The sequence below is a fragment of the Molossus molossus genome, unplaced genomic scaffold (assembly GCF_014108415.1).
Source record: "Molossus molossus isolate mMolMol1 unplaced genomic scaffold, mMolMol1.p scaffold_m16_p_10, whole genome shotgun sequence".
NCBI lineage: Eukaryota > Metazoa > Chordata > Mammalia > Chiroptera > Molossidae > Molossus > Molossus molossus.
Genome location: NW_023425345.1, coordinates 12882294 through 12908839, shown reverse-complemented (window position 1 = coordinate 12908839; position 26546 = coordinate 12882294). Strand labels below are relative to the sequence as shown.

Below are 26546 nucleotides of genomic sequence, written 5' to 3'. Positions count from 1 at the left end.
TTCACAAGTGAGTATGGGAGGCAGACACACGGAAAGATGAACTGTGATAGGTGTGACCAGGTTTTTATACCACTACATGCATACTGCTAGGAGGGTTTCCAAGATGCTATTGGAGAGGCAGGACAGGAAGAGGTGGCATTAGATTCTTGAAGAGGTGGCCTTGCAGGCTAAGACGAGACCGATAGGCTCAGTAATTTGCTACTGAAGTGACATGAAAGGTGAGAAAGGATGCGTCAAAACCCACTTCGGCCTCTGCAAAGAGACATTTCTTTGCAGTAGTTTGCCAACCACACCAGGTGAGGCCAGCACGTGTCTTCAAAATCAAGGACCCAGGCTCCTGCAGCTTTTCCCCCAGGGGATTGTACCCATTTCTGGGCACTCCCACAAACACTGCCAGACCGCAGCCTTGGTTCAGGCAGAAAGGCCTGCAGTGTCCCATGGTGTCGTTGTGGAGCTGTTGGCGGGCCTCTGGGTCCAGGGGTAGACAGGACCCGAGGCAGCATGAGCAGAGCAAGCGGGAGGCAGGAGCCTGCTCTTGGGGTTTCACAAAGCACAGAAATGCTGGACCGTGGCTCTGCCCCAGCCCCTTCAGGATATCCTGTCATTCAGCCAGGGCATATATACAGTTGAGAGTGGCCAGTGTCACCGCAACCCCTGGATTTGCCATTTTTCCTGTCTAGAGGCAGGTCTCACATATCATCTGGTTCAAACCAGGGAAAGAAGTTTGAAGGATTTAAAAACAGACACTGAAATGAGAAAGAATTCACTGAGAGTTCATCAGACGAAGTTAAAATAGGTAAACAGTCCTGACAGGTGAAGGAGCAAATATTTTCTCGCCATGCTACAAAATTTAATACTTTTCTTTCTTGGACTGGTTGTACAAAATTTCTGCTCCCCACCGGACACTACAGAGCAGGTAAGATGAGACTTCCGCTTTTGTTTTTATTTTCAATTTGTTAATTTTCAGGACGTGTCCAAAATCTTTTTGCTTTCCTATGTCGTCATGGGTAGAGAGCACCCTCTGGGCTTCCCGAAATAAAGAGAAAGCTTGTGGAGAATAGGATCCGAGGGGATGCACCATCTTTCTGAGGGTGTATTAATCCAGTTGGTGATTTCTGTGCTAGAACGCCATGGTCGAGATCCGATTTTAGGGCTCACATTCCTCATTCCAGTGTGGATTTCTGTGCCCTGGGGGTTTGTTTGTTTGCTTGTTTTAATAGTCGCATCATTTCCCGTTGCACCATTCTGAACGTGGAACATAGCAGCAGCTGTGGAGAGATGTTCTGGGGAATTCCAGGCGGGCTGATAGCTGGCTGAGGAATGCAGTATTATCAATGCATCAAGTTGTAGTCAAAGCACTCGGGGCGCTGCTATGACAGCTTCGCAAGCAAGCTCACGGGAGTGTCACTGTGGGACAAGGTCACTGTCACATCGCAACAAGGCCAGCCTCAAGGAGGGGGTGTGGGAGTCAATCGGAGTGGTTTATTTGGCATGCATTTCACAAGATATGATTTCTGCTCTGTGAATGATAAAACTTAAATGTGATTCTGCATTTGTGCCGGGAACATTGTTATCAATGCCAACTTTGCTTCATTTGGCTGTAGTCTAATAGTATTTTTCACAGAAACATGGAAAAGTGACATAATGGCTCTGAGGTTTGAGAGCGATGAGTTGGAACTGTGGTCTCATGTATTTAACAAGTATTTCTGAGGATCAGCGACTGCTCCACAGCTTACTCGCTGTTCAACCCTGAGCAAGTTACTTAGTCTCTCTGAGCTTCAGTTTCTCCCCCAACAGTGGACCATAGCAGCAGTGATTATTCTCATCATCACCACCACCGTCACCACAATGAGTGGTGGCTTTAGTGAAGAAATCAAGTGTTGACTAATGCTTATAGCTGAGTTTATTCTTCAAGAAGGGATATGAGAAGTACAATGAGCTATTCCATTTGAAAAGGGCAATTTGATGGTCAATGGATTTTTGAAAAGAGAACATTCATCCCTGGCCAGGTAGCTCAGTTGGTAAGAGAGTTGTCCTAATCCACCAAGGTTCTGGGTTCAATCCCCAATCAGAGCACATACAAGAATCAACCGATGAATGCATAAATACATTGATGCTTCCCTCTCTCTCTCCTTCTCTCCCCCTTCCTCTCTCTCTCTCTAAAATCAATCAATAAATAAAATTTTAAAAAAGAGAATATCGACTCTGACCTACTAAAAAAGAAAGGACAAAATCATGGCACCCCAATATACTCACCCACATGGAAAACCCTAATGGAAAGAAAATTCAGCTTTAAAAAAATATTGAGGTGTCATGACAACTAACAGAGATCAATTGAAACTATTTCTAAGGGTGGTTTTTGTTGTTATTCCATAAAGACTATGCCAGTAGTATTCTGGTTCATAGTAACCATCAAATGACAGCTGCCAGGAAAAAAAAAAAAAAAAAAAGCAGAGATTTTGTTCTCCTGTCCTCCGCTATGCAGTGTGCAGGGAAGACAAATGCCCGTTCAAGGGATCAGAAGTCCACTGACTGACAGTGTGGCCTTGAGCAAGTCCCTAAACCTCCCTTCATCTGTTTGCTCCTCTCTAAAGTGAGGAGGATGATACATGCCCTACTTATCTGCAGGGTGGTCAAGCTCAAATGCAATGGTGCTTTGAAAGTATGTATATCCATGACCTGCTCTATAAATGTAAGGTTTCTTCTTGTGCCGCATTGACAGATTTCAACAAACTTAGAAGTAGTTATGATGTTCCCGTGACCCCTAACCTAGTGCTGGACCTGTGGGATGACCACAAAAAGTAAGAGTAGTGGTTTTCAAGTGGAGAACAAAGACAACAACAAATGGGTTCTACTGATCAACACTGAGAAAGGAAGAGAGCTGCGTGAGCTTTCATGGATGTGGTTGGTGGTGCTAAACAGAGCCTTGAAGGACGAGGGTTCAGTAGCCAAAGGGAGAGGAAAGAACATTCCCATCAGTAGAGGCGACCAGCGAAACGCAGAGATGAGGACCGAGAATTGGTACTTACTGCCTGTCATATTCCAGTAAGGGGTTTGCACGTGTTACATCATTTAAAGTGCTCAGTGTCCTGGAGAGTGGTCGTCAAGATATCCCCCTCACAGATGGTGGCAAAGAGTAAGGAGTGTATCCCAGATTGTCCACGTAGCAAGACACTGTGCTTGATTCCAAGCTTAGGTCTTTTGACTCCCAAGTTCAATCGCTCCTCCTTCTACAAAGCTGCTTCTATTTCAGTTTGATGGGGAAATGAAGGAAATGTATTAGAAAAAGGTGAGGGAACTCATCTGGGAGGGTCCACACCAGCACCATGGACGATGAGGGATCCGGAGGCCAGGGCCAAAGTGGATCTGCATCATTCATCGCGACAGTTCTCTGCTGCCTGACGGCGCTGATTGTTTCCAGTGTGTCTGTCTCATTTCCCACAATCCACTTCAGTCAACAACTATTTACTGAGCATTGCTACGTGCTTCAGACACAGCAGCAGAGGACAAAGTAGAAAAAGATTGCCACCCTCCTGGGCCCCCATTCCAGCTGGACTGGAACCAAAAGAATGAATACAAACATCTTCGGAGCATGAGTTGTGCGCTCCCTGGCATTGAGCACCCAGACTAGCCTATTCCTGTGGAGTTAACGCTGAAAGAATAGCCTTGAGACGTATTGCTCTATGACCTATTGACCTTGAATGACCTGCTTTAACAATTACCCATTTGAAAACAGTACCCTACAGTATATTTCAGGTTTCCCATTTGGAGAAGCAAGTGTATGTAGTGAGGTTACCGTACCTTGCCGGACTCCAGACTTTACATCAGGGGTGGCAAACGTGTGGTCCGAGCAGCCCTCGCACAGCCTTGGCAGACGTTGTTGGCTGTTGATCCCAACACTCTTTCCAGATAAGATTGAAAGCAGCCTGCCAGTCATTACTAGTCAATTTCATTCCTGTCTTTGTCATTCCATCAACATAAAGTTGATGGGAAAAGTTGGCCAAGCAAGGCTCTGCTGATGGAAGCTGATGATTTTTTTTAATGTTTTCACAGGCAAAAAGATGCGATAAGAAGTCTCTGCTTGTCATTAGGACTGAATGCCAATCCTGCTCACTCAGCTTTGGAATTAAGTGCCCAGATGGTTACACCAAGGTTACCAATGGCTCCGTAGGGGTTCGAGATTGCAGGTACTCATTATGAGAAAATAGTTGTGCTCAAGTCTTGAAACTCAGGGGATTGTGAATCCAAATAGAAACCTCCCGTCTCTCAAAAACGACAGAGCAGTTCTATGATTTCCTCTTTCTCTAAGACCACATTGAGCCCCAACTCATGTAACTCACAACGATGACCTCGAGTCTAAAAGATGCATCATTACCGATTCGCATTTTAATACAGAACTGGCTGTATTACGTTGCACATAAACATTCCCCCTTTATTCTTTAGTTTGAAATTCTGGGTTTTGTTTCACTTGGAAAGGGTTCTAGGGAGAACATGTGAAAAAGTGTTGGGTCTGACAATCATCTTACTAACTAGCTGTGGACCCTGATACCAATTCGAACCCAAAGAAGGGAGACCAGTGAATTACAGCTGTGTTGCATTTTATGTGAGCACTGCGCTCCTGAAATCCTCTTATGATTCAAAACCCTCATGACTCAAGGCTAATTCTTGCAAAGGATAAGCCATTCTGCTCGCTAGCTAATGGATGCAGCCATGCAGCTCCAATGAGAACACTTTTTTTATTTACTTAGTCTACTCATTTAAAAATTAGGCAGTACTCAATGAGTTTTGTTTTTAATTCAGGGATGACGAATTCCTTTGCATCAAGTGAAACCTTACCACTATTATATCACACTCTTTTAAATCTGTGTCTGCTTAATGTGACAGCACTGTATTCTAAACCCAAATCATCATTTTTAGTAGAATTTTCCCAGCGTTCCTGGCCTAGAATCAGCAAGTTGACCACTCAATAATCAAAGTGGGTGCACATTTGAAGCTAGATTCTTTTAAAAAGTATGTCAGAAAGACTTCGGATTCAAGGTTAAAATGACATGGTGACTTCAGTGAAGACTTGTTTTGTACTGGTTGCTTTTTTCACGGCCAAGGTTGTCACCTGGTTTTGTCCCACCCCATTCTGACCTGGGGGGGGGGGGATTAGTGCTCTCTGTTCTAGAACTGAAGGTTTGATTTGTCATTCATTTATACCAGAACAAACCCAAGACTGGTTCTTGAGGGGACCTTTGGTTCTGCCCTTGACTCTGCCTTTTACCATCTTGATCAAGAGATGTCCTTGCCAGGATTCTCATCCTTTCAAAGAAATTGTCAACTCTGTCTCCAGTCTGACTGAACAGCCAGTAGCTCTGTGGTTAATGCCCTGCATTGCATGTGCTGGCTCAAGAGCACAACCTAGAATTCAGCAGCACACCATAAGTAACAGCCCAGTTGAAAGAAACAATATTCATGGAGGATAATCTCTAGGAACACTAGAGTCAAACCCTGTAGTAAGCCATCCATGCAGAAATCCCCGAAAATAGATGGTGGGGAGGAGCCTCCACACAACTGCCATTCCAGACAACGCAGAGGGTACAAAACTGTCCCCAGGAAATCATCATTCTACCCCCTCCAGAAACCGTGGCAAATGTTTCTCATCACCTCCCACAGAAATGTCTACATCTCTGGCATCCTGAGTAGTTGGTTTGATTTAAATCCACAGATCCTATGGGCCACGTAACTCCTGATCTTTCTCTTCTTTCATTGGCTGCTAGGACACTGAGTGACAAGTTTGAAGTCCACGTCCAGCAAATGCCTAGAACCAAACATCATTTCTTCCATCTAACTTCACTTTCAACATCATTTTAGATATTTCACCCCTATTTTCATTGGGCCCTGATTTTTTTCATCCATTTGTTACAATTAAATATAAATCATGCCCAGCCAGTGTGGCTCAGTGGTTGAGCATCAACCTATGTACTACTAAGAGGTCACCAGTTCGATTCCAGGTCAGGGTACATGCCCAGGTTGTGGGCCTGATCCCCAGTGGGGGGCATGCAGGAGGCAGCCAATTGATGTTCTCTCTCATCGATGTTTCTCTCTCTCTCCCTCTCCCTTTCTCTTTCTCTAAAATCAATAAAGAAAAAAAAATTTTTTTAAAGGATAAATCGTGATTATGTTCTTTTCTACCTAGAAAGGAAAATGTGTTCTATGTATATATTTTTAAATATAGGCAAGCGTAACGACCTAAAATAATCTAGGCCAATCCCACTGCCCCGAGTGAACGCATTGCTCTGATCACGGGTTATGTCTCGCTCTGCCCTTCCAGGTATACCTTTGAGGCCAGATCCTACTTGCTGTCTCTCCCTGGCTGCCGCCACATCTGCAGGAAGGATTACCTCCAGCCTCAGTGCTGCCCCGGCCACTGGGGCCCAGACTGCATGGGTAAGTGGCAACCCCCCCTGGATTTGGATACCTGCTTCTCGATGTCCCGTTTGACAGAAAATTGAGAGGAAGGAAACCTGATAAGAGGAGAATGTCAGCGTCACTTCCTAGAACATCACAGTTCTGTCTATATGTAGAAAATCTTTCTTGTCCTCTCAGCTTTTTTAAAGATATCTGCTTTCCTCCAGTTAGAGATCTGTCTTTACGAGAATTCCTTTACAACTCAGTAAAAGGGACAATTGAAAGGCTATCCATTTTTATAAAAAATAAAAATGGTAACTGACCATAGAGAGGAAGGGAGAACGCTGGGTTCTTATGACCCCAAATACAATTTACTGCAAGGAGACGTTTTATGACAATATCTTAAAGATCATAGTTATTGTTTGGCAACCAAAATAATCATTCAGTCCTCCAAAAATTTAAGTTTTAGGATGGAATAGCAAACTCTATAATGACCAGGTTCTACAATAGGAAAAACTACCAGCCAAGTCTGAGACAGTAGTGTAGTTAGACTCCTGTAGTCAAGCGTAGCACTTGTTAGCTGAAATTGAACTTCCATCCTGATTATAGATGTTTACACTCACGGGGTGACTGCATCCTTGCTATGACACGCAAAGTATGTGAGATCTCTTTTTCCTTGGATAGTAAAAAAAAAAAGAAATTCAGGCATTTTAATTCATGAATTTACCATTTGTTTTCCATCTTCTAAAATGTAATGAAAACATCTCAAGTATACTCTTATGGGGAGAGATGAGTTCTCTTTAGCTTTGTTTTTTTCTCATTAAAATAATAAAAGCCAACTGCACAGAGCTTTTTAAGAAACGTACAAAGAAAGGAGAAAATAGCAACTTGTGTTTTGTCACGCAGAAGAATCCCTAACTATTTTGGCTCATTTCCCTGGTCTTTTATTCCATATGGCTTCTAAATAGTTGAGCCCATACTGTATGCAGAATATCGTCTCCAGTTTCCGTTTGTAATTAATGATTAAATGAATAATAGCTTCCATTTACTCAACATTGCTGACATTAGTTACTAGAGAGGTCCTTGGCCAATATTATCTGATTTAATTCTTAAAACAAATCTTTGAAGTAGACATTTTTATCTCCATTTTGCATATGAGGAATAAGATATTTGAAGATTATCTCTTGCCAGTTTCCTTTGGACTCTTAACTGATCGAGCAAGTTCAAGTTCAGGGCTGCAGGCACCAAGCTTGCCAAAGAGCGGGGGGTGGGTAGTTTCCTCCAAATGATTTTTTTAATTGCTCTTTTTTTTTTTTATTGATTAATTTTTGTTACAGATGATTCTCCTTTTTTCCCCCACTGATTCCCCCCTCCCCCTTCCCTCCCTGCCCCTTCCCCAGATTGTTGTCCATGTCCACTGTTCATGCATACATGCGTATAAGTTCTGTGGTTCATCCCTCCCCCACCTCCCCACTCCTTAGGGGATTGTCAGTCTGTACCCCGCTTCCGCGTCTCTGGGACTACCCCGTTCCTCAAACTGTTATGTTCATTATATTCCACAAATCAGTGAGATCATATGAAATTTGTCTTTCTCTGTTTGGCTTGTTTCACTTAGGATGATACTTTCCAGGTCCCTCCATGTAGTCTCAAAGGATAAGAGATCTTTCTTTCTTACCGCTGTGTAGTACTCCGTTGTGTATATGTACCACAGCTTTTTGATCCATTCGTCTACTGATGGGCACTTGGGCTGTTTCCAGATCTTAGCTATTGTAAATAGTGCTGCTACAAAGATGGGGATACATATATTCTTTCTTATTGGTGTTTTATGCTTCTTAGGGTATATTCCTAGAAGTGGGATCACTGGGTCAAATGGAAGATCAATTTTTAATTTTTTGAGGTGACACCATATTGTTTTCCATAGTGGCTGCACCAGTCTGCATTCCCACCAGCAGTGTACTAGAGTCCCCTTTTCTCCACACCCTCGCCAACACTTGTTGTTTGATGATTTGTTGATGGCGGCCATTCTGACAGGTGTGAGGTGATACCTCATTGTTGTTTTGATTTGCATCTCTCTGATGATTAGTGAAGATGAACATTTCTTCATATGTCTCTTAGCCATTTGTATGTCCTGTTTGGAGAGGTGTCAATTGCTCTTTTGATTGGTGGTCCCTTCAGCCCTCCCAGTCAATGCCTGGATTATGCTCCTTACCTGGAAAGGTCGAGGTTTGGGGTTTACAACATCCTGACCCATCCCTCCGTAAACCACTCTGCTCTCGGTTTCACCCGGCAAGTTGGCACAGTGTGTTTCTAAGAGTTTATTACATCACAATCAAGCGACTAACCCAGACTTCCAGATTTTGAGACCTTTTCTGGTGTCAAATGCAATAATCTCCTATTCTGTTTTTATAGACATCCTGATGTAATAGAAAGAACTTTTAGATTTACTTTTCTCTTTCTAACCCACAAAAACTAACCTGATGCTAAGTTATTAATCAGACACACCACAGACAAGAAGAGACTTTGTCCAAAACACAGTAACAGAAGTCAGCGTGTTCAACACGACAGGCAGACAGACCACAGCCAGGAGAGCAACGGGATTCTGGGCTGCTGCTGAATTTTAGGTTTGAATCCAATTCCATCATTACTGATTTGGACAAGTTATTTCCTGCTTGTGCCTCCGTCTCCTTAGCTGTCAGTAGAGTCAAAAGTCCTAAAAATATAGTAGAGACGTAATTGATATAGATGTAGATGGGAGTAATAGGTTTAGTGTGCCACTAAGAAGAGTTGGTAAACATTTTATGAATAGATGAATGAGTGAAATCTAGTCAAAATAGACCTCTGATAATGGAAGGCAGATCAAATGACACCCTTCTCCGAGGCCTTTTTCAACACTGGGTATCTCATAAAACATGAACAGGCAGACAGGATTCAAACCATTCGCGCCAGTACACCGCACTGTACGCGGATGTGGCAAGGTCACACCTAAGACCGAAGGCGTCTTACTGGACCCCTTGAATGCGCAGGTCCTTTCTGCTGGTAAGTCTCGAGGCCACTGCAGCCAAACAAGGGGAACCAGGGCTTGGGCATTTTTTCTGCTGTCCTCCCGCTGGGGCAAATGTGTGCTCTCCTTTATCTCCATCTTCCAAACACACCAAATGTCTCCACGGGCTTCCTTCCTTTGGTTCAGGAAAGAGATAAGTCCTCTCTCTGGGCTGTGGATTTCACCTCTCACTCACATTCTGCGTGATGACAAGAGAGATGTCGCCTATCACTACACTTCCGCACGGATAAGGCCGCTGCGGAGCTGCTGACATGCATCCATCCTTCCTTTTGAGGAAGTCCAGGCTCTGGAACGGCCTTCTCTCCAAGGCCAGAGCAGCTCCCAATCCCTTCGTGATGCACTGAGAAACACACTCAACACCTCGGAGTCACTTTTTAAATGCCTGTAAAAGTGCCTTTTTCAAGTTAGAAAATTACTCTAGGATTCATCCTGAAAACATGGAAAACACAGAAAAGCATAATGATAAAAATTACTCATTTTCTAAAATTACAGCATAGGCAATATTGTCGACAATATAATAATAATGTATGGTGTCAGATGGTACTAGACTTACCAGGGTGATTACTTCATACGTTATATAAATGCCTAATCACTGGGGTGTACACTTGAAATTAATATTGCAACTGTAATTGATGAAAATTAAAATGCTTATTCTTCAGAAGTAATATATGTCTGCTAAAGAAAATTAGATAGCACTAATAAGCAAAATAAAGAAAATAAATATCCACAAATTCCAAAGATAGCCATTGTTACCCTGGCCAGTTTTGCTCAGCGGTTAGAGCATCAGCCTGCGGACCAGAGAGTTCTGGGTTCGGTTTCCGCTAAGGGCACATACCTCGGTTGCAGTTTGTCTCCGGCCCCAGCTGGGGTCGTGTGGGTGGCAGCCACACGATGTGTCTCTCTCATATCAATGTTTCTCTCTCTCCTCTTCCTCCCTTTCGCCCTCCTGCTCTATCTGAAGATAAATGCAAAAATGTTCTCAGGTGAGGATTAAAAAAATTTTTTTTCAAAGACATCCACTATTAAAACGTTGATGAATTTATAGAGTAATATACAGTTGTCCTTTGAAGGCACAGAAATCTGAATTTAAAACCTCAAGTTTATGAGCTCCATTATTCTTGATCAATTTACTAGGGCTCACTTTTACCACCTGTATAATGGAAATGATAATCAGTATGATATTTTTGTGAAGAAAGAAAGAGAAAATGTAGCTATTGCTATTAACTGTTGTTGTTGTTGTTGTTGTTATTACCTTTTGCTATTATTTGTTTACAATGTAACCATTTTTATACCTACATACTGCCTTTACTTAAAATACTTTTAACATAGTTTTTGGCAATTTGTCATTTTCATTTAACTGTGTATTTTGAAAATTTTCTATGCCAATAGAAATGGTTTAGTGACACTTTCTTAAATTATTTTACTTAGTAAATGCTTCATTGCATGAATGTTCTATCATTTAATTAGTAAATGCGTTATTTTAAACATTTAAGTTATTTCTAATATTCCCCTTGTTAAACAAAACTCCAATAAACATCTTCATAGCCAAAAAAAACTAAAAAGGAAGGATGAATTCTCACTTGAGGAAAAAAATACATCATCCTGACATAACAACGGTGTTTCTACACACATGTGATGTGCTTCTCCCTCATTAAAACGTGTGCTACTTTATCAGAACTGCATCTGGAAGTCTTTTCTCATTAGCACAAAAACGTATGTTTAACCTTGAAATAATACATTTAAACAACCAATTTCTACTTGAGATGAAATAGATGTTTTTATTTGAACATGCCAGTTCTTTTTCCTTCACCATCATCGTCAACGAATTTGTGCTACAACACAAAGTAGTGAGAAAAGAATGTGGCAAAATAATCTGACTGTTTCCAAGGGCAATGACCTTGGTTCTTCTTTTCAAGGTCAACGTCATCGAACTGTGCGCGTTTGTTCTTTGCATAGTGTCGTTTGCATTTTCAGACCACTTTTTCTTTCCTCTTGTATGTTCCTTGCCATTCACTGCACCGGTTGCAAATAACAGACTCTGGACTTGAAATCACTCTTTTAGGAATGTCCTTTTGGGCTTCGAGTGACAAATAATGCCGAGTTTACATGAGGAATTTCACATAGGTTTCCCGGACAGTCTCAGCCAGAGCTTGGAATGGAACATAGTCTCTGCCGACCTGTGAGCAAAGCTTTGAACAGAGGTAGTGATGGAGTAGCAGCCCTGGAGGTCCTTGGGAGATAAAGTTGCAGGCCAGGAAGTGTGTTATCTTCCACTAAAGAAACAGACAGCAGACAATTTGCTGACAGCTTATAAGGAGTGAGCCTCCTGCAAGAGGAAAGTCACAATGCAAGTGACCGCCGGAGTAGCGGTGACCAGAGGGAAATGCGATAATAGCCTGAAATAGCCTTATCAGCTCCTGGAGCCTCGCGGGGCCTCAGAAATGTGCCCTCGTAGCAAAGTCGGTAATCTCTCAGTCCAGTGTGGTTGCTGAGAATGCCGGTTTTGCCATCTTTTTTCTTAATGGGAGCCCGAGGTGACAGCAAATGATTTGAGAAGCAGGGAAGAATTTACACTTTTGCATGAAAACCTTCACCTCCTCCCTCTCTGGGACCATCTACATTACTTTGTCCACTTCCCCAGTGGTTCTCAAACATTAATATACAGTAGAATTACTGCCAGGCTATGAAGATGCGTATCCCTGAGTCTTACACCCGAAATCCCCATTTGATTGGTATGAAAGGCCAAACCCGGCATAAGATTGTACAGGTTATTATTGACTGGTGGGGTGAGTGTGGACCGAAACCCAGCCCATCTCTGGCTTGCCAAGCCTAGTGTCTGCGGGGACACAGGGACAAGGGCAGTGGACTGGGGGAAGCTCTTTCCCATTTGCACTAAGGCTCTCTGACCCTGGTGGACTCGCCCAGGTCCTGTGCAAAGCGGACGCCAAGGCAGGGCTGGAGATGCGGGAGGTTAACGAAAAGCAGTGCCTGTGAGGGGAAATGAGGAGCCAGGAGGCGCAGGGGGGGCCATCAGAAAAGCTTGCAGGTCTGACCCTTGAATAAGAGGGGGAGCTGGGGGGGGGTCTCAGACTACCATAGTTCTAAGATTTGGTAAAGCTGATGGGGCGTCCTCCAGCTGAAGTCGCCCCACAGAGGAGCCCGTCTGGCCGGCACGGCTGCCCTGTACTGCTAGAAGAGCCACGATTTCCATGGCCTGATGAACAGACTGGTGTTTCCCAGGAAGATTCTGCTCCCTCCACAGAGATCGGAGAGGTGCGTTTTCACAGCGGCTGCTCCTGCAGCAGGGGCCTTCGGACTCTGTGCTGTGACGATCCCCCCAGGTGCTCAGGAACGGACGAACCAGTGAGCACCCACAGAGCAGCACCTGCCTGTGTGCTTAAGAAGAAAGGCTTGCTAACTGTCCTCTAAGGAAAAGGGACACAGTGCCACAATCTTGGGAGCTGGGGTGGGGGAAGCTCCCCAATTCCTCAGCGATCAGCCTAGAATATTGTTATATTCTCAATAGATGACTCTGAGCCATTTTCTTCTCTATATGTTACCACAAGGCATGGGCCGAGTGGAAGGGACACCCAGAGGATGGGAAATCCAGTTCTGCCTCAGAGGAGGGGTCAGGGAGAGCATCTCTGAGGGCGGGAAGGGCACAGGCCAGTTGTAGAGCGGAAGGCATGCCTGCTGTAGTCTGCTAGGGTGGACAGAAGGGATGAGAGATGCCAGGGGAGTTGGCTCCGTGCACAGAGGAGACTGGCATTGCCTACAAATGTAAAGATGCCTGGCAGGGCATTTCTGCAAGGTGGCACTGATTGCGGAGTGTCTGGATGGAGGAGGCTCTGCGTTCCCTGCGCCAGACCAGAAGGCTGGCCGGGGTCTTTCAGAGAGTCCCATGCATGCCTCGCCCCAAGGAGAGGCACAGGGGCCAGGAGAAGTAAACGGAGGCAGAGTTGTCACCTCTCTATCTTTCTGGTCCTGCCCAGAGTTGGGCCTCGGTTCCAAAATATCATTCAGCGCAGGAAGGGCCTAATAGCAACAGGAAAGGGGGAAGAGCTATCGATTGTCAGTGATCTCTGGAAACACTCGGCGCCCTGTGTCAGTCAGTGTGAACTCAAGGGCTTCCGCTGGTTTTCACGTGAACGTCAAAGTGCGTACCTGGTACCTGCTCAATGAGACCCTCTCCTCTTCATCCTCACCTCCTGCTGCTCTTTTTAAGATAAAGACCACAATCTTTAACAAGGCCCTTCCTTAATTCCTTAATGCTCTGGCTATTGCTCTCCGTTGAGACAGTTGGGCCATTCGGGATTCGTTTGTTTGGGATAAATGTCGGTAACGTCCAGCAGACGGAGAGGAGTCCCCCCAACAACCCACATGCCAGTTTGTAAACCAGTGTTTTAAATGATTGTCTGTGAAACCGTGACTGTCTCCCCGCTGGACTGGTGGGATCAGAGACCGAGTCTGTGTGCTCACCTTGTATATCCGGGACCTTAGATGGTCCTGATTCAAATGGTGCCCAACAATTCATTTCCTGCGTGTCATTCCCTGTTATACTGCCAACCTGAAAGGACAGAAACTGGAGACGGTGGAGAGCAGCCACTCTAAATCATGACAGCTGCCTTTTACTGAGCACCTACTATTTCCTGTCGCAACCACCACCTGCCAGGACAACAGCAGAACCGCACTTCAGACCAGGCACTGACTTCCCAGAGGGATGCAGCCAGCGCAGAGGGGCCCGGGGTTCGAACCCAGCACGTTCGGGTTGCCCAGTGCCCGTTCTCTCGCAACACCCTTGCATCTCATGTAGCCACTGCCCTCACGGGAGAGCAGCCCGAACCTACGTGCTGGTTCTCACAGTGATTTATAAACAGTAGCCCCATGGCAGTGTGCTTCTCCTTCACTCACCTCGGGAACACGTCTGCCGTCTGTGCTGTGGTTCCGGTGCCCAGTCATGCCTGACTGGTGTGTGGCTTGGTGAGGAACAGGGTGGCCGACACTGGAGCACCTGTCTAGGCCAGAAAGCTGGCTCGGCCACTGCTGAGCAGAGACAGGCCACAGACCCAACGTGCACCGTGTACAGCCTGCCGTTTGCTAACAGTCTGCACCAGGAAGGAAACAGGAGCCAGAGACAACCCGTCTACAGGCGGCAGCCTGATTCTCTCGTCTCCCTTTACCTGGGAGTTACACGTGCTCTTTTAAAGAATTAGCCTAGTTTTTTAAAAAAATTAATTTTAAAAAATTGCCTAGTCACTCAAGTGAGCCATCAGAGTGTCTTTGAGAGAATGGCTTCCCTCCGTGGTCTCTTCCTCAGAGTCTCTTTTTCCGAGAACTGTTCTTTCAGTTTCTATGGCTGCTGATTTCTCGGGAGAGGTTTGGCAGAGCAAACTCGTGGCACAGGAGAGCTCTGAACACACGTCTTGGTCCACGGGGTAGGTGGGGGGCAGGAAGTGGAGTCTTCCAGTAGAGGAGGGGCCACTGGCCAGCTGGGTGACTTTGGGCAAGACACTTGATTACTCTGTAGCTCACTGTTCTCATCTGGAAAATGAACTGAACTTCAAGGGACCGCTGTGGGTGGTAGACACACACACCCTTCGTCATTGTCTAGGACACCATATCACCAGCTGTTTTGTGGGAGGCATTTGTCGTGCTAACTCAAGTTGGGGATGACATTTGATCCTGCCTCGTCCACGCAAACACATTTCATGGCCACTGTATGACTTCTGCTCGGGGCTTGCTGGGCCAGACGCCTCATTTAGACAGAATGCACCCAAATTGATAGTAAATCCACACTGACTCAGTCCTCAAAGTGTAGGGCAACAGCAACTATAAAAACAAATGTTGTTTTCATCTTCATCACAATAGCTTCTTAACTTCTGTCACTTACCAGTTACTCTGAACCCTCTATTTGATTTCTTTATTTGATTTGTGATTTCTGGCTTTCCAGCTAAATGTGCCTCTGCCCCAACATGCAACAAAATGCTTAGCACGTAGTAGGTTTTCTCTGAATGTTTAGTGAATGTTTGCAAAATCCTCTACTAAATGTTTAGAAAAGATCAAGTTCAGGTCTAGCACAAACAAGCTGTGCTATTTGTAATCAGCCTCTGAGTGAACTCTAAATTCCTCTGCTTGCCATACCATGCCTCACATTAATTGGTCCCAACTATCCTATTATTGCTCATCAACCACTACTTCTATCTTACCCCAGCTCAAGTTCCAGTCCCACCAAACTTTATGTCATTGAGATTCTGTTCTTGTTTCCTCTTCTGGAAAGGCCCATCTCTTGTATGCATGGTCAACTCCTACAGAGCCTTCAAAACCTCAGCTTAAATAATGCACCCTCAGGGGTGTCTCCTAGACTCTCCAAAGCAGTATCAATAACTCTCTTCTCCGGTCTCCTGCAAAACCCTGCTAGCACACTGACTAAGAGGCCTGGCTTTAGAGTCATGCTAAAGACCAAACTAAATTCCCAGCTTTGCAACTTATTAAGTGTGAGTCATTGGGCAAATTATGTGACCCCACTGAACTTCAATCTCCTCATCTGCTAACCAGCACCAATAGCAACCCCTGAGGGTTGCAATGGGAATAATTTAATTGGATAATTGTAAAGTGGATAAGAAATGGCAGCCGGGGTGATGCCTTCTGTTTCAGCCCCTAACTGCACTGTCATTCACTCGCCTCCTCTGTGTAACCCTAGGTGACGCTAGCAGGGTCTTCAAGTATTTCTTGCCCCTGCCAACAAGCGCACTAACTGGCACACAGTAGGTGCTGAGTGCATCCTTGCAGAATGTCTGTGTGTCATCATAATGAATGAATCTGAGCCCTTTGTTTCCCTAGAGTGCCCAGGAGGAGCGAGGTCCCCCTGCAGCAGCAGGGGCAGCTGTGCCGAAGGCATGGAAGGAAACGGAAGCTGCTCATGCCAAGTAAGTTCAGAAACATGTTCTCCCTGACTCTGCTCCCGCTCCTTACATTCTGTCCCTCCTTAAGCCCACGCGCGTGCACACACATACACGCACAGTAGATGGAGTCTCTAAAAAGCAGCGATCGTAATAAAAAGAGTCGACAATCTGCAACACAGTGACTTCTCGGAGGCTGGGATCCTTGGAGTGAGTCCGTCAACTGCTCAGCCCTAAGCATGTCCATCTGTAAAATAGGTTGGATAATAATCCTACGTGGTTACATCTGTTGAAAAGTGAAACAGGGTCATATATGTGAAAATACTTTGTGAAGCTGTGCAGGGCTAGGGACATCGTTGTTGTCACTGGCGATCATCACCACTGCTGGCCGCTGCTCTCGGGCTGCCCACAGCACCCGCGGTCCGCCCCGGCTCTGCCAGTGGACGAGCTGAAGAATGTCTTTGTTATCCCATGAAAATAACTTTTTGGAAGTTCCCAGCCTTTGGTTGAAATACAAAGAAAGCCTTCTGAAATGCAACATTGAAGGAGTTTTCCCTTCATGCATGGGTGAAATTATGCGTGGCTGTTATCACTTGCTTTCTGTTTGTGTCTTTGGACTGACAAAATGACGCGGGGATCAAGGTGCGCATTATAACACCAAAATGGCAAAGAATGAAGGAAAACTAGAAAGAGGGGGCTTCAGGATAGGCACGGAGGGAAGATGTGTTTGAGAAACAAGGACGCAGCAGACTGTCAGGGAGAAGCCCGTGCTTCCTGGGTGACACCCGTCGCGTTGGGTCTAATGTTGTCTCCTGGGGTGTTTTGCAGGAAGGGTTTGGTGGAACAGCCTGCGAAACCTGTGCTGATGACAACCTATTTGGACCCAACTGTACAGGAGGTATGTCTGATTTCTGTGTAATCAAATGCATTTGGAAAGACTGCAAATCAAGCAGCTGAAGACCCCAGAAAGACTGTCCTTGGGAGAAAACATTGAACAGTTATGTGTAACCTGCAAAGGTAAAACAAAGCGTTGACAACAAATCAGAAAATGCACTTTTTGAAAACAGTGTCCTGTGGTTTTCAGCTCTTGCGGTGAGCTCCTCACCAGTACTGCGTCCTGGCCAACTTGGGGGCGTCCGGCTCCGTCTCTCCAGGCTCCAGGATCCCACAGTCCTGCTCTTTGCCTGCCCAGCTTCTCTCTAAGATCTTTCCAGAGCCCGGGCTCAGCATTGACCTTCTCCCCGGGGGCCTTTACTTCCCACCCATTCTAACCTGCCTCATCACTTTGGGAGTTCACAAGTCACTAAATGCCTGAGGTGATCAGAGATTGTTGGCTCCATTTTGCAGGTAAGACAGACAAACAAACCTGTCAAGCTGGAGACCAGTGTGACGACTGGAGCTCGTGCCCTGGGGACTCTAGAGTCAGAGCTGAACATCCACCTTGGAGTTATCTCACCCCAGGCTAGGGGGAGTCACAGTGCCACAGGCAGGATACAGACCCCCCCAAAAAATAGTCCACATCCTCATCCCTTGGACCTGAGAATATATAACCTTACATGGCAAGGGGGAATTAAGGTAGCGGATGGGATTAAGGTCGCTAATCAGCCCTGCTGTTTGGCTCAGCGGTTAGAGCATCAGCCTGCAGACCAATGAGTCGCAGGTTTGATTCCGGTCAAGGGCATGTACCTCGGTTGCGGTTCACCCCGGCCCTGGTTGGGAGGCAACCAGTCGATGTGTCTCTCTCACATCAATGTTTCTCTCTGTCTCTCTCTTTCCCTCCCTCCCACTCTAACTGATAATAAATGGAAAAATATCCTCAGGTGAGAAATAAAAAAAATAGAAAAGTTTCTGATCAGCTGACCTTGAGAGAGGGAGAGTCTGGATGGTCCAGGCGGTGCGGTGCAATCACAGGGGTTCTTAAACGTGGAGGAGGGAGGCAGGGGAGGAAGATGCGGCGTCAGAGTGATGAGATGTGAGGAGGACTCCACCAGCTCTTACTGGCTTTGAAGATAAAAGGAGGCCAGGAGCCAAGTGATGCAGGCAGCCTCTAGAAGCTGGAAAAAAACCAACCAAACATTTTTTCCCCTTCCAAAAAGGAGCACGACCCTGCCACCTTGATTTTAGCAGAGTAATTTTGGATCTCTGACCTCCAGAAATGGAAGGCAATAAATGTGTGTTGTTTTAAGACGCTAGGTCTGAGGTCATTTGTTACAGCAGCAATAGGAAACTAATACGCACAGCGCTGGTCAGGGGAGTCGTTCATTCCGGGCACTTGCGGCCCGCAGTGAGCATGCAGGTGGACAGGCCTCCCAGGGAGCATTTGCAGGGTGCTGGACATCCTCTGGAATGCACAGGACTGGTAAGGCCTGGAGAAGGTGGGCACGGGAGGGATGATGTCTGCCAGATCCACAGTCCCCCCGGAAGGGTATGTCCAGTGGCCTCTCTCCAGCACCACCTTGCTTCTGGCTTTTATGGCAAAATCAAACTCAGTAGATGCTGCATGGATTCAAATTTTCTTGAAGAAAACCTATACACACACACAGACACCCTGAAAGTGTGCACACACTGTAATAACTTCATTGCAATAGCAGAGGTGTTTTCTCCTAATAATCCATGGGTCCTTGGAAGGCAGACACTGTCGGTACCAACCACAATGCTACCTGCCCAGGACACACCCGTTCCCCTTCTGCTGGACAGATGGATGAGTGAGCGAGTGAGCGAGTGAGCGAGTGAGCGAGTGAGTGAATAAATGATCTGATTCGCTCCAGCCGTGCTGCCCTGACTCAGAACCATGGCTCTGAGGGGCAGCATGTAGAGCTCAGCTTTAGACAGTGGGTCTCAGCCCCGAGGCTGCTAATTGAGTTTGCATGCACATTCTCTGTCTGTGTCTCCCTCTGTAAAAGCAGAAATGATATTGCCCTTTTTCAGATTATTATGAGGATTTAATGAGGTAATCAGTGCATGGTAAATGTTAGCAATTAGTATTATTACCTATTATTCCCTGGTGGGCCCCAATCTTACGACTTCCTTCATTCACCACTCCTTAAAAGATTGCTTCATAGGAGCGTTAGCAAAAGCAAATTTAAAACAGATGCCGGTCGTCTATTTTTAAGGATATACATTATACTGAAGGACATTAAACTAAAATATAATCAATCTGCTGTTTAGAAATAGCATGTTTCCTAAATTGGCCCTTCCCTATCATAATACCAGAATGCAAGTCACATATTTTAAGTAAATATTGAGGTGGGAAGGAAGACAGCATCTGGCGTTGCTCACTTCGGAATAAAGCTGAGTCATTGGGATGAAGATTGAGAAGGAAGGTGAGTCCATGTTCCTCTGAGCGACTGGTGTTGGTTGCAGTGAGCACCGATACCCATGGAGATTCCAGACACTTCCAGTGAAATGGCACTTCTTCACGTGAATGTGTGCCACCGAGGAAGGGCGGGTGAAAGGGAGACCGTGGGTTTCGAAACCTAGATTGTTAAGAAAATTGGAAACCTAACCTGAGCGTCGGGAGGAAAAATCCCAGGCTCTAGGTTCCAATAGAACATCGCGTGGTGTGGAAATGTTCCGTGTCGGGCTGTCCCATGGTGCCCCTGGTCACAGGTGGCCACTGAGGACCTGCCGTGTGGCTGGTGCATCCCAGGAGCTGACATCCACATTTTAGTTCATGTCACTTAATTTAAGTTGAAAGAGCCACACGTGGCTAGTGGCTACCACACTGGACAGCTCAGCTCTAGCACAGGCTTTAAAATCAGACTGGCCTGAGTTTGAAATCAGCTGCTGTGTGACCTGGGGCAAGCTATTTAACCTCTCTGAGCCTTCCTCCTCTGCAACACGAGAATGAGAATACCTGCCTCACAGGGCTGACAGCGTAGCAAAGCTCCTAGCACCGTGGCACAGGTGCTCAATCAACAGAAGCAGGGATTAAGCAAGGACAAAAGCAATCCAACTGTGAAGTGAACACATGTTCACGAACAAATGGATGGATGGATGGATGGATGGATGGATGGATGGATGGATGGATGGCTCCGTGATGGCTGGTCACTGCCCATTGGCAAGGACTAGGGGAACTTACAAACCTTTTCAGCTGGGCCTCCACTGGGTGCCAGTGTTGTTTCTTCCAATGGGGCGATGGTCTCCCGGAGGTAGGACAGCTCTGTTGGCTGCGGTCTGTTTTTGACGCCGGCTTGCACCTGCTGCTGGAGCAGTCTCCCACCCGACTGGTGATTAGTTTAGGCACAATTTAGACCCGCATCGGCCAGGGGTTTTCGTCTCTGCCGCCAGGCCCTGGCCCACTCAGTGCCTCACTCCTGGCTGGGCAGAATGCAAAGCCCACTTTCTCTGACATGACCCCCAGAGAATCCTAGTCACGTCTTGTTGATAACAGCAGCTGGCATTTGCTGAGTTCCTGCTGTGTGCCAGGCGGTGTGGGCAGAGGCCTGACAGACATGGTCTCTGGATGCTCACAGCAACGCTTCAAGCTGGATTCCTCATACTGTGGATGGAGAAGCAGAGGTTTCTCAGGGTCACACAGCTGTTACAGGGACAGAGGCAGGACTTGACCCCAGGTGTCTGACTCTGGCGTCGGGGTGCCCAAGCACTGCACCATCCTGCCCCTGGCAGGCACCCACCATTCGATACTTGGCAAGAGATGGATTCTGAAGAGGGGAGAGATCAGGTCCCTTCCCCCAAGGAGCTGGAAATACAGGTGACAACGGTGATCCCGTGTGCATGGCACCGTGGGTTGTTACAGAAACACGGGAGAGAAAGCAGCTCACTCTGCCAAGGGGCCCAGCACAGGGGGCTGTGTGCACTGTCCCTCTGACCCAAATGGCCATGGCTTTGACCACATCCAAGTCACATCCCCCAAGTTCTGGGTGTCTCTGGAGACTGCAATAACTACCATGGGCTCTTTCAATGGCATCTGGGAATCCCTCTGCCACTCATTTCTCCTTCCCAAGGACACATCCTTGGCAGAGGCTGGCAGCCCGGCACTGCGTGTCACAAACTCCCAGCAGCAGTACCAAGTCGGTCCATCCAGTGCAGCGGCTGCGCTAGAAGACAGGACACGGGAGAAGCTGACACCAGGTTCCTGGGCTCGCACCACCACGCAGCCGCAGCGGAGGGGTCGCCTAGCAACGAGGACGCTCCTGCAGCGAGCATCTAAATTGGGAGCAGGGGCTGAGTCCCATTCAGCTCCCACCTCCTGCCCCCTCGTCCTCTTCCATGCCACATGACCACGCTCGGATCGCACTCTCCTCGCCCTGTTCCCAGCCCTGCAGGACACTGTCTCGGTTGAAACCCGAGTCGTGCGGTGTTGGTATTGTCATGAGGCACTGTGTGAGATGTCGTGGGGAAGTCCAGGCGGGGAAAAGGCCTTCCGAGGGGCTCCAATCTAACAGGGGAAGAGAATATACAGATGGAGACAGAATCAAGCAGCCCTGGCGCTCTGGGTGGCCGGCCTCGTTGTCCCCAGCCAGGCCATGCTGTTGCCCTGCTGAGCACAAACAATGTCACGGAATATCACCATCGGAGACTTGCTGCATCCATGCGAAAGAAGACAAAAGCTAGGCCACTGCGTAGTCACATCTGGACAGAGAAACAGGCGCTGACGATGGGCAGCCATGAAAATCATCCTGCCACTGCCTGTTCCGGCATCACGCGTGGCTCCTGCTTCTTCTCCAGGGGCCACCCACCCCTGCCGTTGACTTTGCCCACTGGCATGTTCCGGGTGGCCTTTGGCTCCCTGGCGTAAACAAAATTAACAGTTGCAGTAGGGTGTGATCATGGACACGGCACAAAGTACTGCTGGTCCCAGAGCACAGATGCTGCTTTGAGACCTCTGAGATGACACACAGAGGCAGGGGCTTTGGCTGGCCTTGGAGGATGAGAAGGACTTCTGTTGGCATGTGGGAGGGAGCACAGCAGAGGCGGAAGCGTGGAGAGGTGACAGCACAGGGTGCAGGCCTGCTTCCCCACCTGGCATGTCCTCCCAGGCCAGCCCCATCTGTCCCTTCCCCATCTGTCCCTTCCCCAGCTCCCTCCGCCATTGACCTATCACGTCACAGCACTTCTCACACTGCACTGAGCAGGGCTGCTCCCTCCTACCCTTGCGCTGTCAGCTCTTTGGGGGCAGGGGCTTTGGGTCACTGGTCCTGAGCACAGCAGCCTGGACGTAGTAGATGCTCAGCACATGCTTTTGGAAGGAAGGTCAACCAGTGAGTTATCCCATGTGCTTAAGAGCCTAAGATGTCTAAAATACAGTGATGGAAGGTGAAAATGAAACAGTAATGAGGTTGGAGTTAGATTGGAGAAAGTCTGTTTTGCCAGAGGAATTTAGATTTCATTTGGTTAGCAGTTGGGAGTCACTGAGATATTTCAGAGGAAGTCACCATGATATCATTACTGATCAAATAAAATGGGTGGGATGGAGAGATGAGAAATTGGCCAGCGAGTTCAGCTGAAATACTACAACAATAGTCCAGGCAAGATACGGTGAGGACGGTCCAGTGCAGCTGGAGAGCAGGCGATCGAGGCGAGACACCTCGCAAACAATACACAGCATGTGGTGACTGTTAGATTTGGATACTCGAAGCCTTATTTGTCTCTGCTGTTCCAGTAACCAGTTAGGTCTGTTTAAGCAGGTGCGTCTTTAGAAATCCCATGACGTAGGGATCATTGTCCACATATTGTCTATAAATAAACGGAAGCTATTTAAAGGAGAATGAACTCAAGATTCAAGCCAGGGTCTCCAGGACCTCATACCCATGAGGTCCCCGCCTCGTCAGGCAGACTCTCAGTAAACACTGTCTGAAGACATGATCCGTCCAGAACCTTTAGAAGATGTCTGCACCAGGTACTGAAAAGTCCCAATCTTCTGTCTGCAGTGTGCAGCTGTGTGCATGGAGTGTGCAACAGTGGAGTCAACGGCGATGGAACCTGCGAGTGCTACTCCGCGTACACAGGCCTCCACTGTGACCAGCGTGAGTACCGCTCGTGTCCTCGACGCCACGCCAGGTCACACAGGCACAGACACATGCATTTCAGACAGTGCAGGCCTGTGCCCAGCCCAGAGGCACGTGTTCCGTACGCCTGCTCCCCAGGCCTGTGCACACCAAGGGCTCATCAGAAGCTGGCCATTCCACCTTCATCCCGCACAGCTGGTCCCCGAGGCCGCCCAGCCACAGCCCCAGCCCCAGCCCCAGCCACACACAGGAGCCCACTGTACTTCTGACACAGCCTCTCTTAGCTCCTGGTCCCAGATACCAAGAGATTCTTGACTCTTGGCACCTCTCTGTGGATGATCATCCCTAGAGGGAAAATTTCCAGCAAATCTCACCATCAAGGCATCTTAGCACTTTCTCCCCAGTGCAGTGACCAAGGCCATGCCCTTCCCAGTGACCTTGGATCTCAGCCCCAGAGGGAGAAGGGCTTACCATGGGTATTTACCTGGAACCAAGGGTAGTGGTTGCTCTTTATATTTCTGCTATCCCTTTATTCTTTAGAGTTCTTTTTAACACTCACAAGGAATTCCCCATTATTTTAATTCTCTGTTCATAATTCTTTACACTAAAAATTTCCCTGTTCAAATTATTGGGTGTTTTCTGTCTCCTGCCTGAGCCCTAACTAATACATTTTCTACTATTAAAAATAAAATTAAAAAACACCTTAGGTTCCCTAAGATCACAGCTCCTCTCCTGCAGTGAAACCCACTGCACGTCCAGGTCTCCATCTGGGACTCTTTGCATTGCTCCATGGGAACTGGGGCTTGGAAGACCTGGCATTCTGGCTGCTGCTCTTTATATGAGTAATACTGTCCTTCATCTCTGACCCAGGGGTCTCGTATCTTCTACCAGCATCCATGAAACTGAATCACCCATCTTGTTAGCTTTGCACGTTTGCTAATATATCAGACTCTTTATAGTTTTCAACAACTACCTATGTCCCATCAATATTATAAAATACTATGCAGTTATTAGTGATTAACACTTATCCTTAAAGACCTCCAGAATATATTGTTAAATTTAAAAACATGTTTTTAAATATTTTAACAGAATTCCATTTTGCTTTAAAAAATCATATAAATATATTTATAAATAAATATGATGGCTGTTGACATGGTTATTTTAGGAGTGTGATGGGATGGTGAGAATAAGAAGACAGTTAATTTTTACTTTATGCATTCTGTATCTTTTGAATTACTACAGCAAATCTGTGTTTCCTTTTTAATAATAGGGAATGTGGCATTTGCTGAGTTTTTTAGAACAGGTTGTTCTCCTGATGCAGTGACTTCATCAAGCTTCCTTTGCAGCCATTCCTGAATGCACAGCCTTGCTCTGCCCAGAAAATTCCAGATGCTCACCTTCCAGAGAAAATGAAACGAAGCTAGAATGCAGATGCCTTCCCAATTACAAAGGCGACGGCAAAGTCTGCGAGCGTGAGTAGAATTTACATCCTGCTAGTTGATTAGCTCAAAGGTTTAGGTTACACAACAGAAAATAAAACTCACAACCTCCCTAATTCTAATGCAATGACCACTTTTATTTCTCTCTCTGTCATTGAATGAAATATATAATACAGCTCTAAGCAAAATGCTCATCGTGAAACTGGAGCCAGACTGCCTGGGTTCAAATCCCAGATCATGTTACAAGTATTATTGTAACATGACCTTGGACAAATCCTTTGACCTTCCTGTGCCTCTATTTTCCTATCAAATGGGGACAATAACGGTACTTACTTTAGAGGATTGTAAGGATTAACTGAGTTAATGTTTGAAAATGCTTAGAACAGAGCCCAGTACATATTATAAATTCTTCAACCTCAGTGCTGTCTCTGATGCTCTTTTATATTTACATCCACACATCACACAGCCTAATAATATAACAACACACTATCTGTAGCTATAGTCGCGGATGGCCATATGTAAGTCTGTTTGGCAGGTGGGGGTGTCAAGTATGGTAAGACAAAACGTTTCTTACCCCTTCTCTTGAAATTGCTGGTTGGCCAGTGCAGCTTTGCTGAGACTGGCAGCCCCTTCCCATCCCGCTTTTCCTCCCCACCCGGCTGAGTAACCGCCTCTGGTTTTGTCATTGCCTCTCAAGCCATCGACCCCTGTTTACAAGATGTCTGCCACCCTCACGCTCGTTGCACGACCCTGGGGCCAAATCAGCACAGTTGTACCTGCCAAGAAGGCTACCACGGGGATGGCCACGTGTGCTTACCAGTTGACCCCTGCCAAATTAACTTCGGAAACTGCCCTGCCAACTCCACGGTGTGCAGATACGATGGGCCCGGACAGGTGAGCTGCTGGTGCATGGGGCTGTGAGGAGAGGGGGGACAGCCCACCCCGGGCGAAATGGGCCCACCAGGCTCCCTTCATGCCCACCTGGGCTTCCTCCCCAGGCAGAGCTGCACGTGCTCAGGGATGACCTCAGCGTGTCCCTCCCGAGTCCACCCGCTGCACTCGCCCTGTCCAAGCTCCCCAGTCACAACTTAACTGTCCTACATTCCTTCCTTCCATCCTAGTCCTATACAGCCATTCTCACACACACACACACACACACACACACGTCAAATCAGATTAACAAATTAGGTGCTAACCAAGTCTTGGGTGACTATGTAACTGACTTCCACGGGCCGTCCTCCAGCCTCTCTCATTTGTTTTCAAGAGAGGACTCTTAGAACCGAAACTACTCTGTCCCAGAGAGACGAACACCGATGAAATGCCAGGCAGCGCTGACAGATAGTAGGGAGCGGTGAGGACATTCTGGGGCGAGGCCCTCTAACTCCCATCATGACCTTGACTGTGAGAGTCAGCCTGGTCAGGAAACCTTTCCTGAGGAATCCAGTTGAAAGAATATTTTCCTAATCTCGCACTCATCCGTCAGATGTTTAGCAGTGCCCGCTGCACCCAGAACTGCACGCTGAGCGCTCAGGGGAGGAAATCCATCCATACGCAAGACTACTGCGCCTGCCTAGGAACCCAACACAGTGATGGTCCCCAGCAGTCTAGTCGGGACCCCACCGACTGCCCCTGGCAAACCCTGCACAGACCCTGCCCAATCTTATCTCCTAGGGAAGAGAATCTATCACACACATGATGGTTCTAACTATCAATTTGTGAGGCAGGTTTGCAAGAAATTCAAAGGGCTGAACTCCATCCTCTAAATGATGTCCCCTGTGGCAAA

The 26546-nt window shown here is 46.9% G+C and overlaps 1 protein-coding gene across 1 annotated transcript in view; it reads left to right on the top strand.

The window, feature by feature from the left end:
- Positions 1–838: 838 nt before the first annotated feature.
- The window catches only part of STAB2 (stabilin 2), a 127004-nt gene continuing 101296 nt past the window's right edge, over positions 839–26546 (top strand). Inside the window, exons 1-8 of the mRNA XM_036252182.1 lie at positions 839–916; positions 4054–4187; positions 6317–6432; positions 16295–16380; positions 17182–17251; positions 23247–23342; positions 24671–24796; positions 25461–25657. Coding sequence (XP_036108075.1) covers positions 839–916; positions 4054–4187; positions 6317–6432; positions 16295–16380; positions 17182–17251; positions 23247–23342; positions 24671–24796; positions 25461–25657 — 903 coding nt within the window. The remainder of the gene's footprint in view (positions 917–4053; positions 4188–6316; positions 6433–16294; positions 16381–17181; positions 17252–23246; positions 23343–24670; positions 24797–25460; positions 25658–26546) is intronic.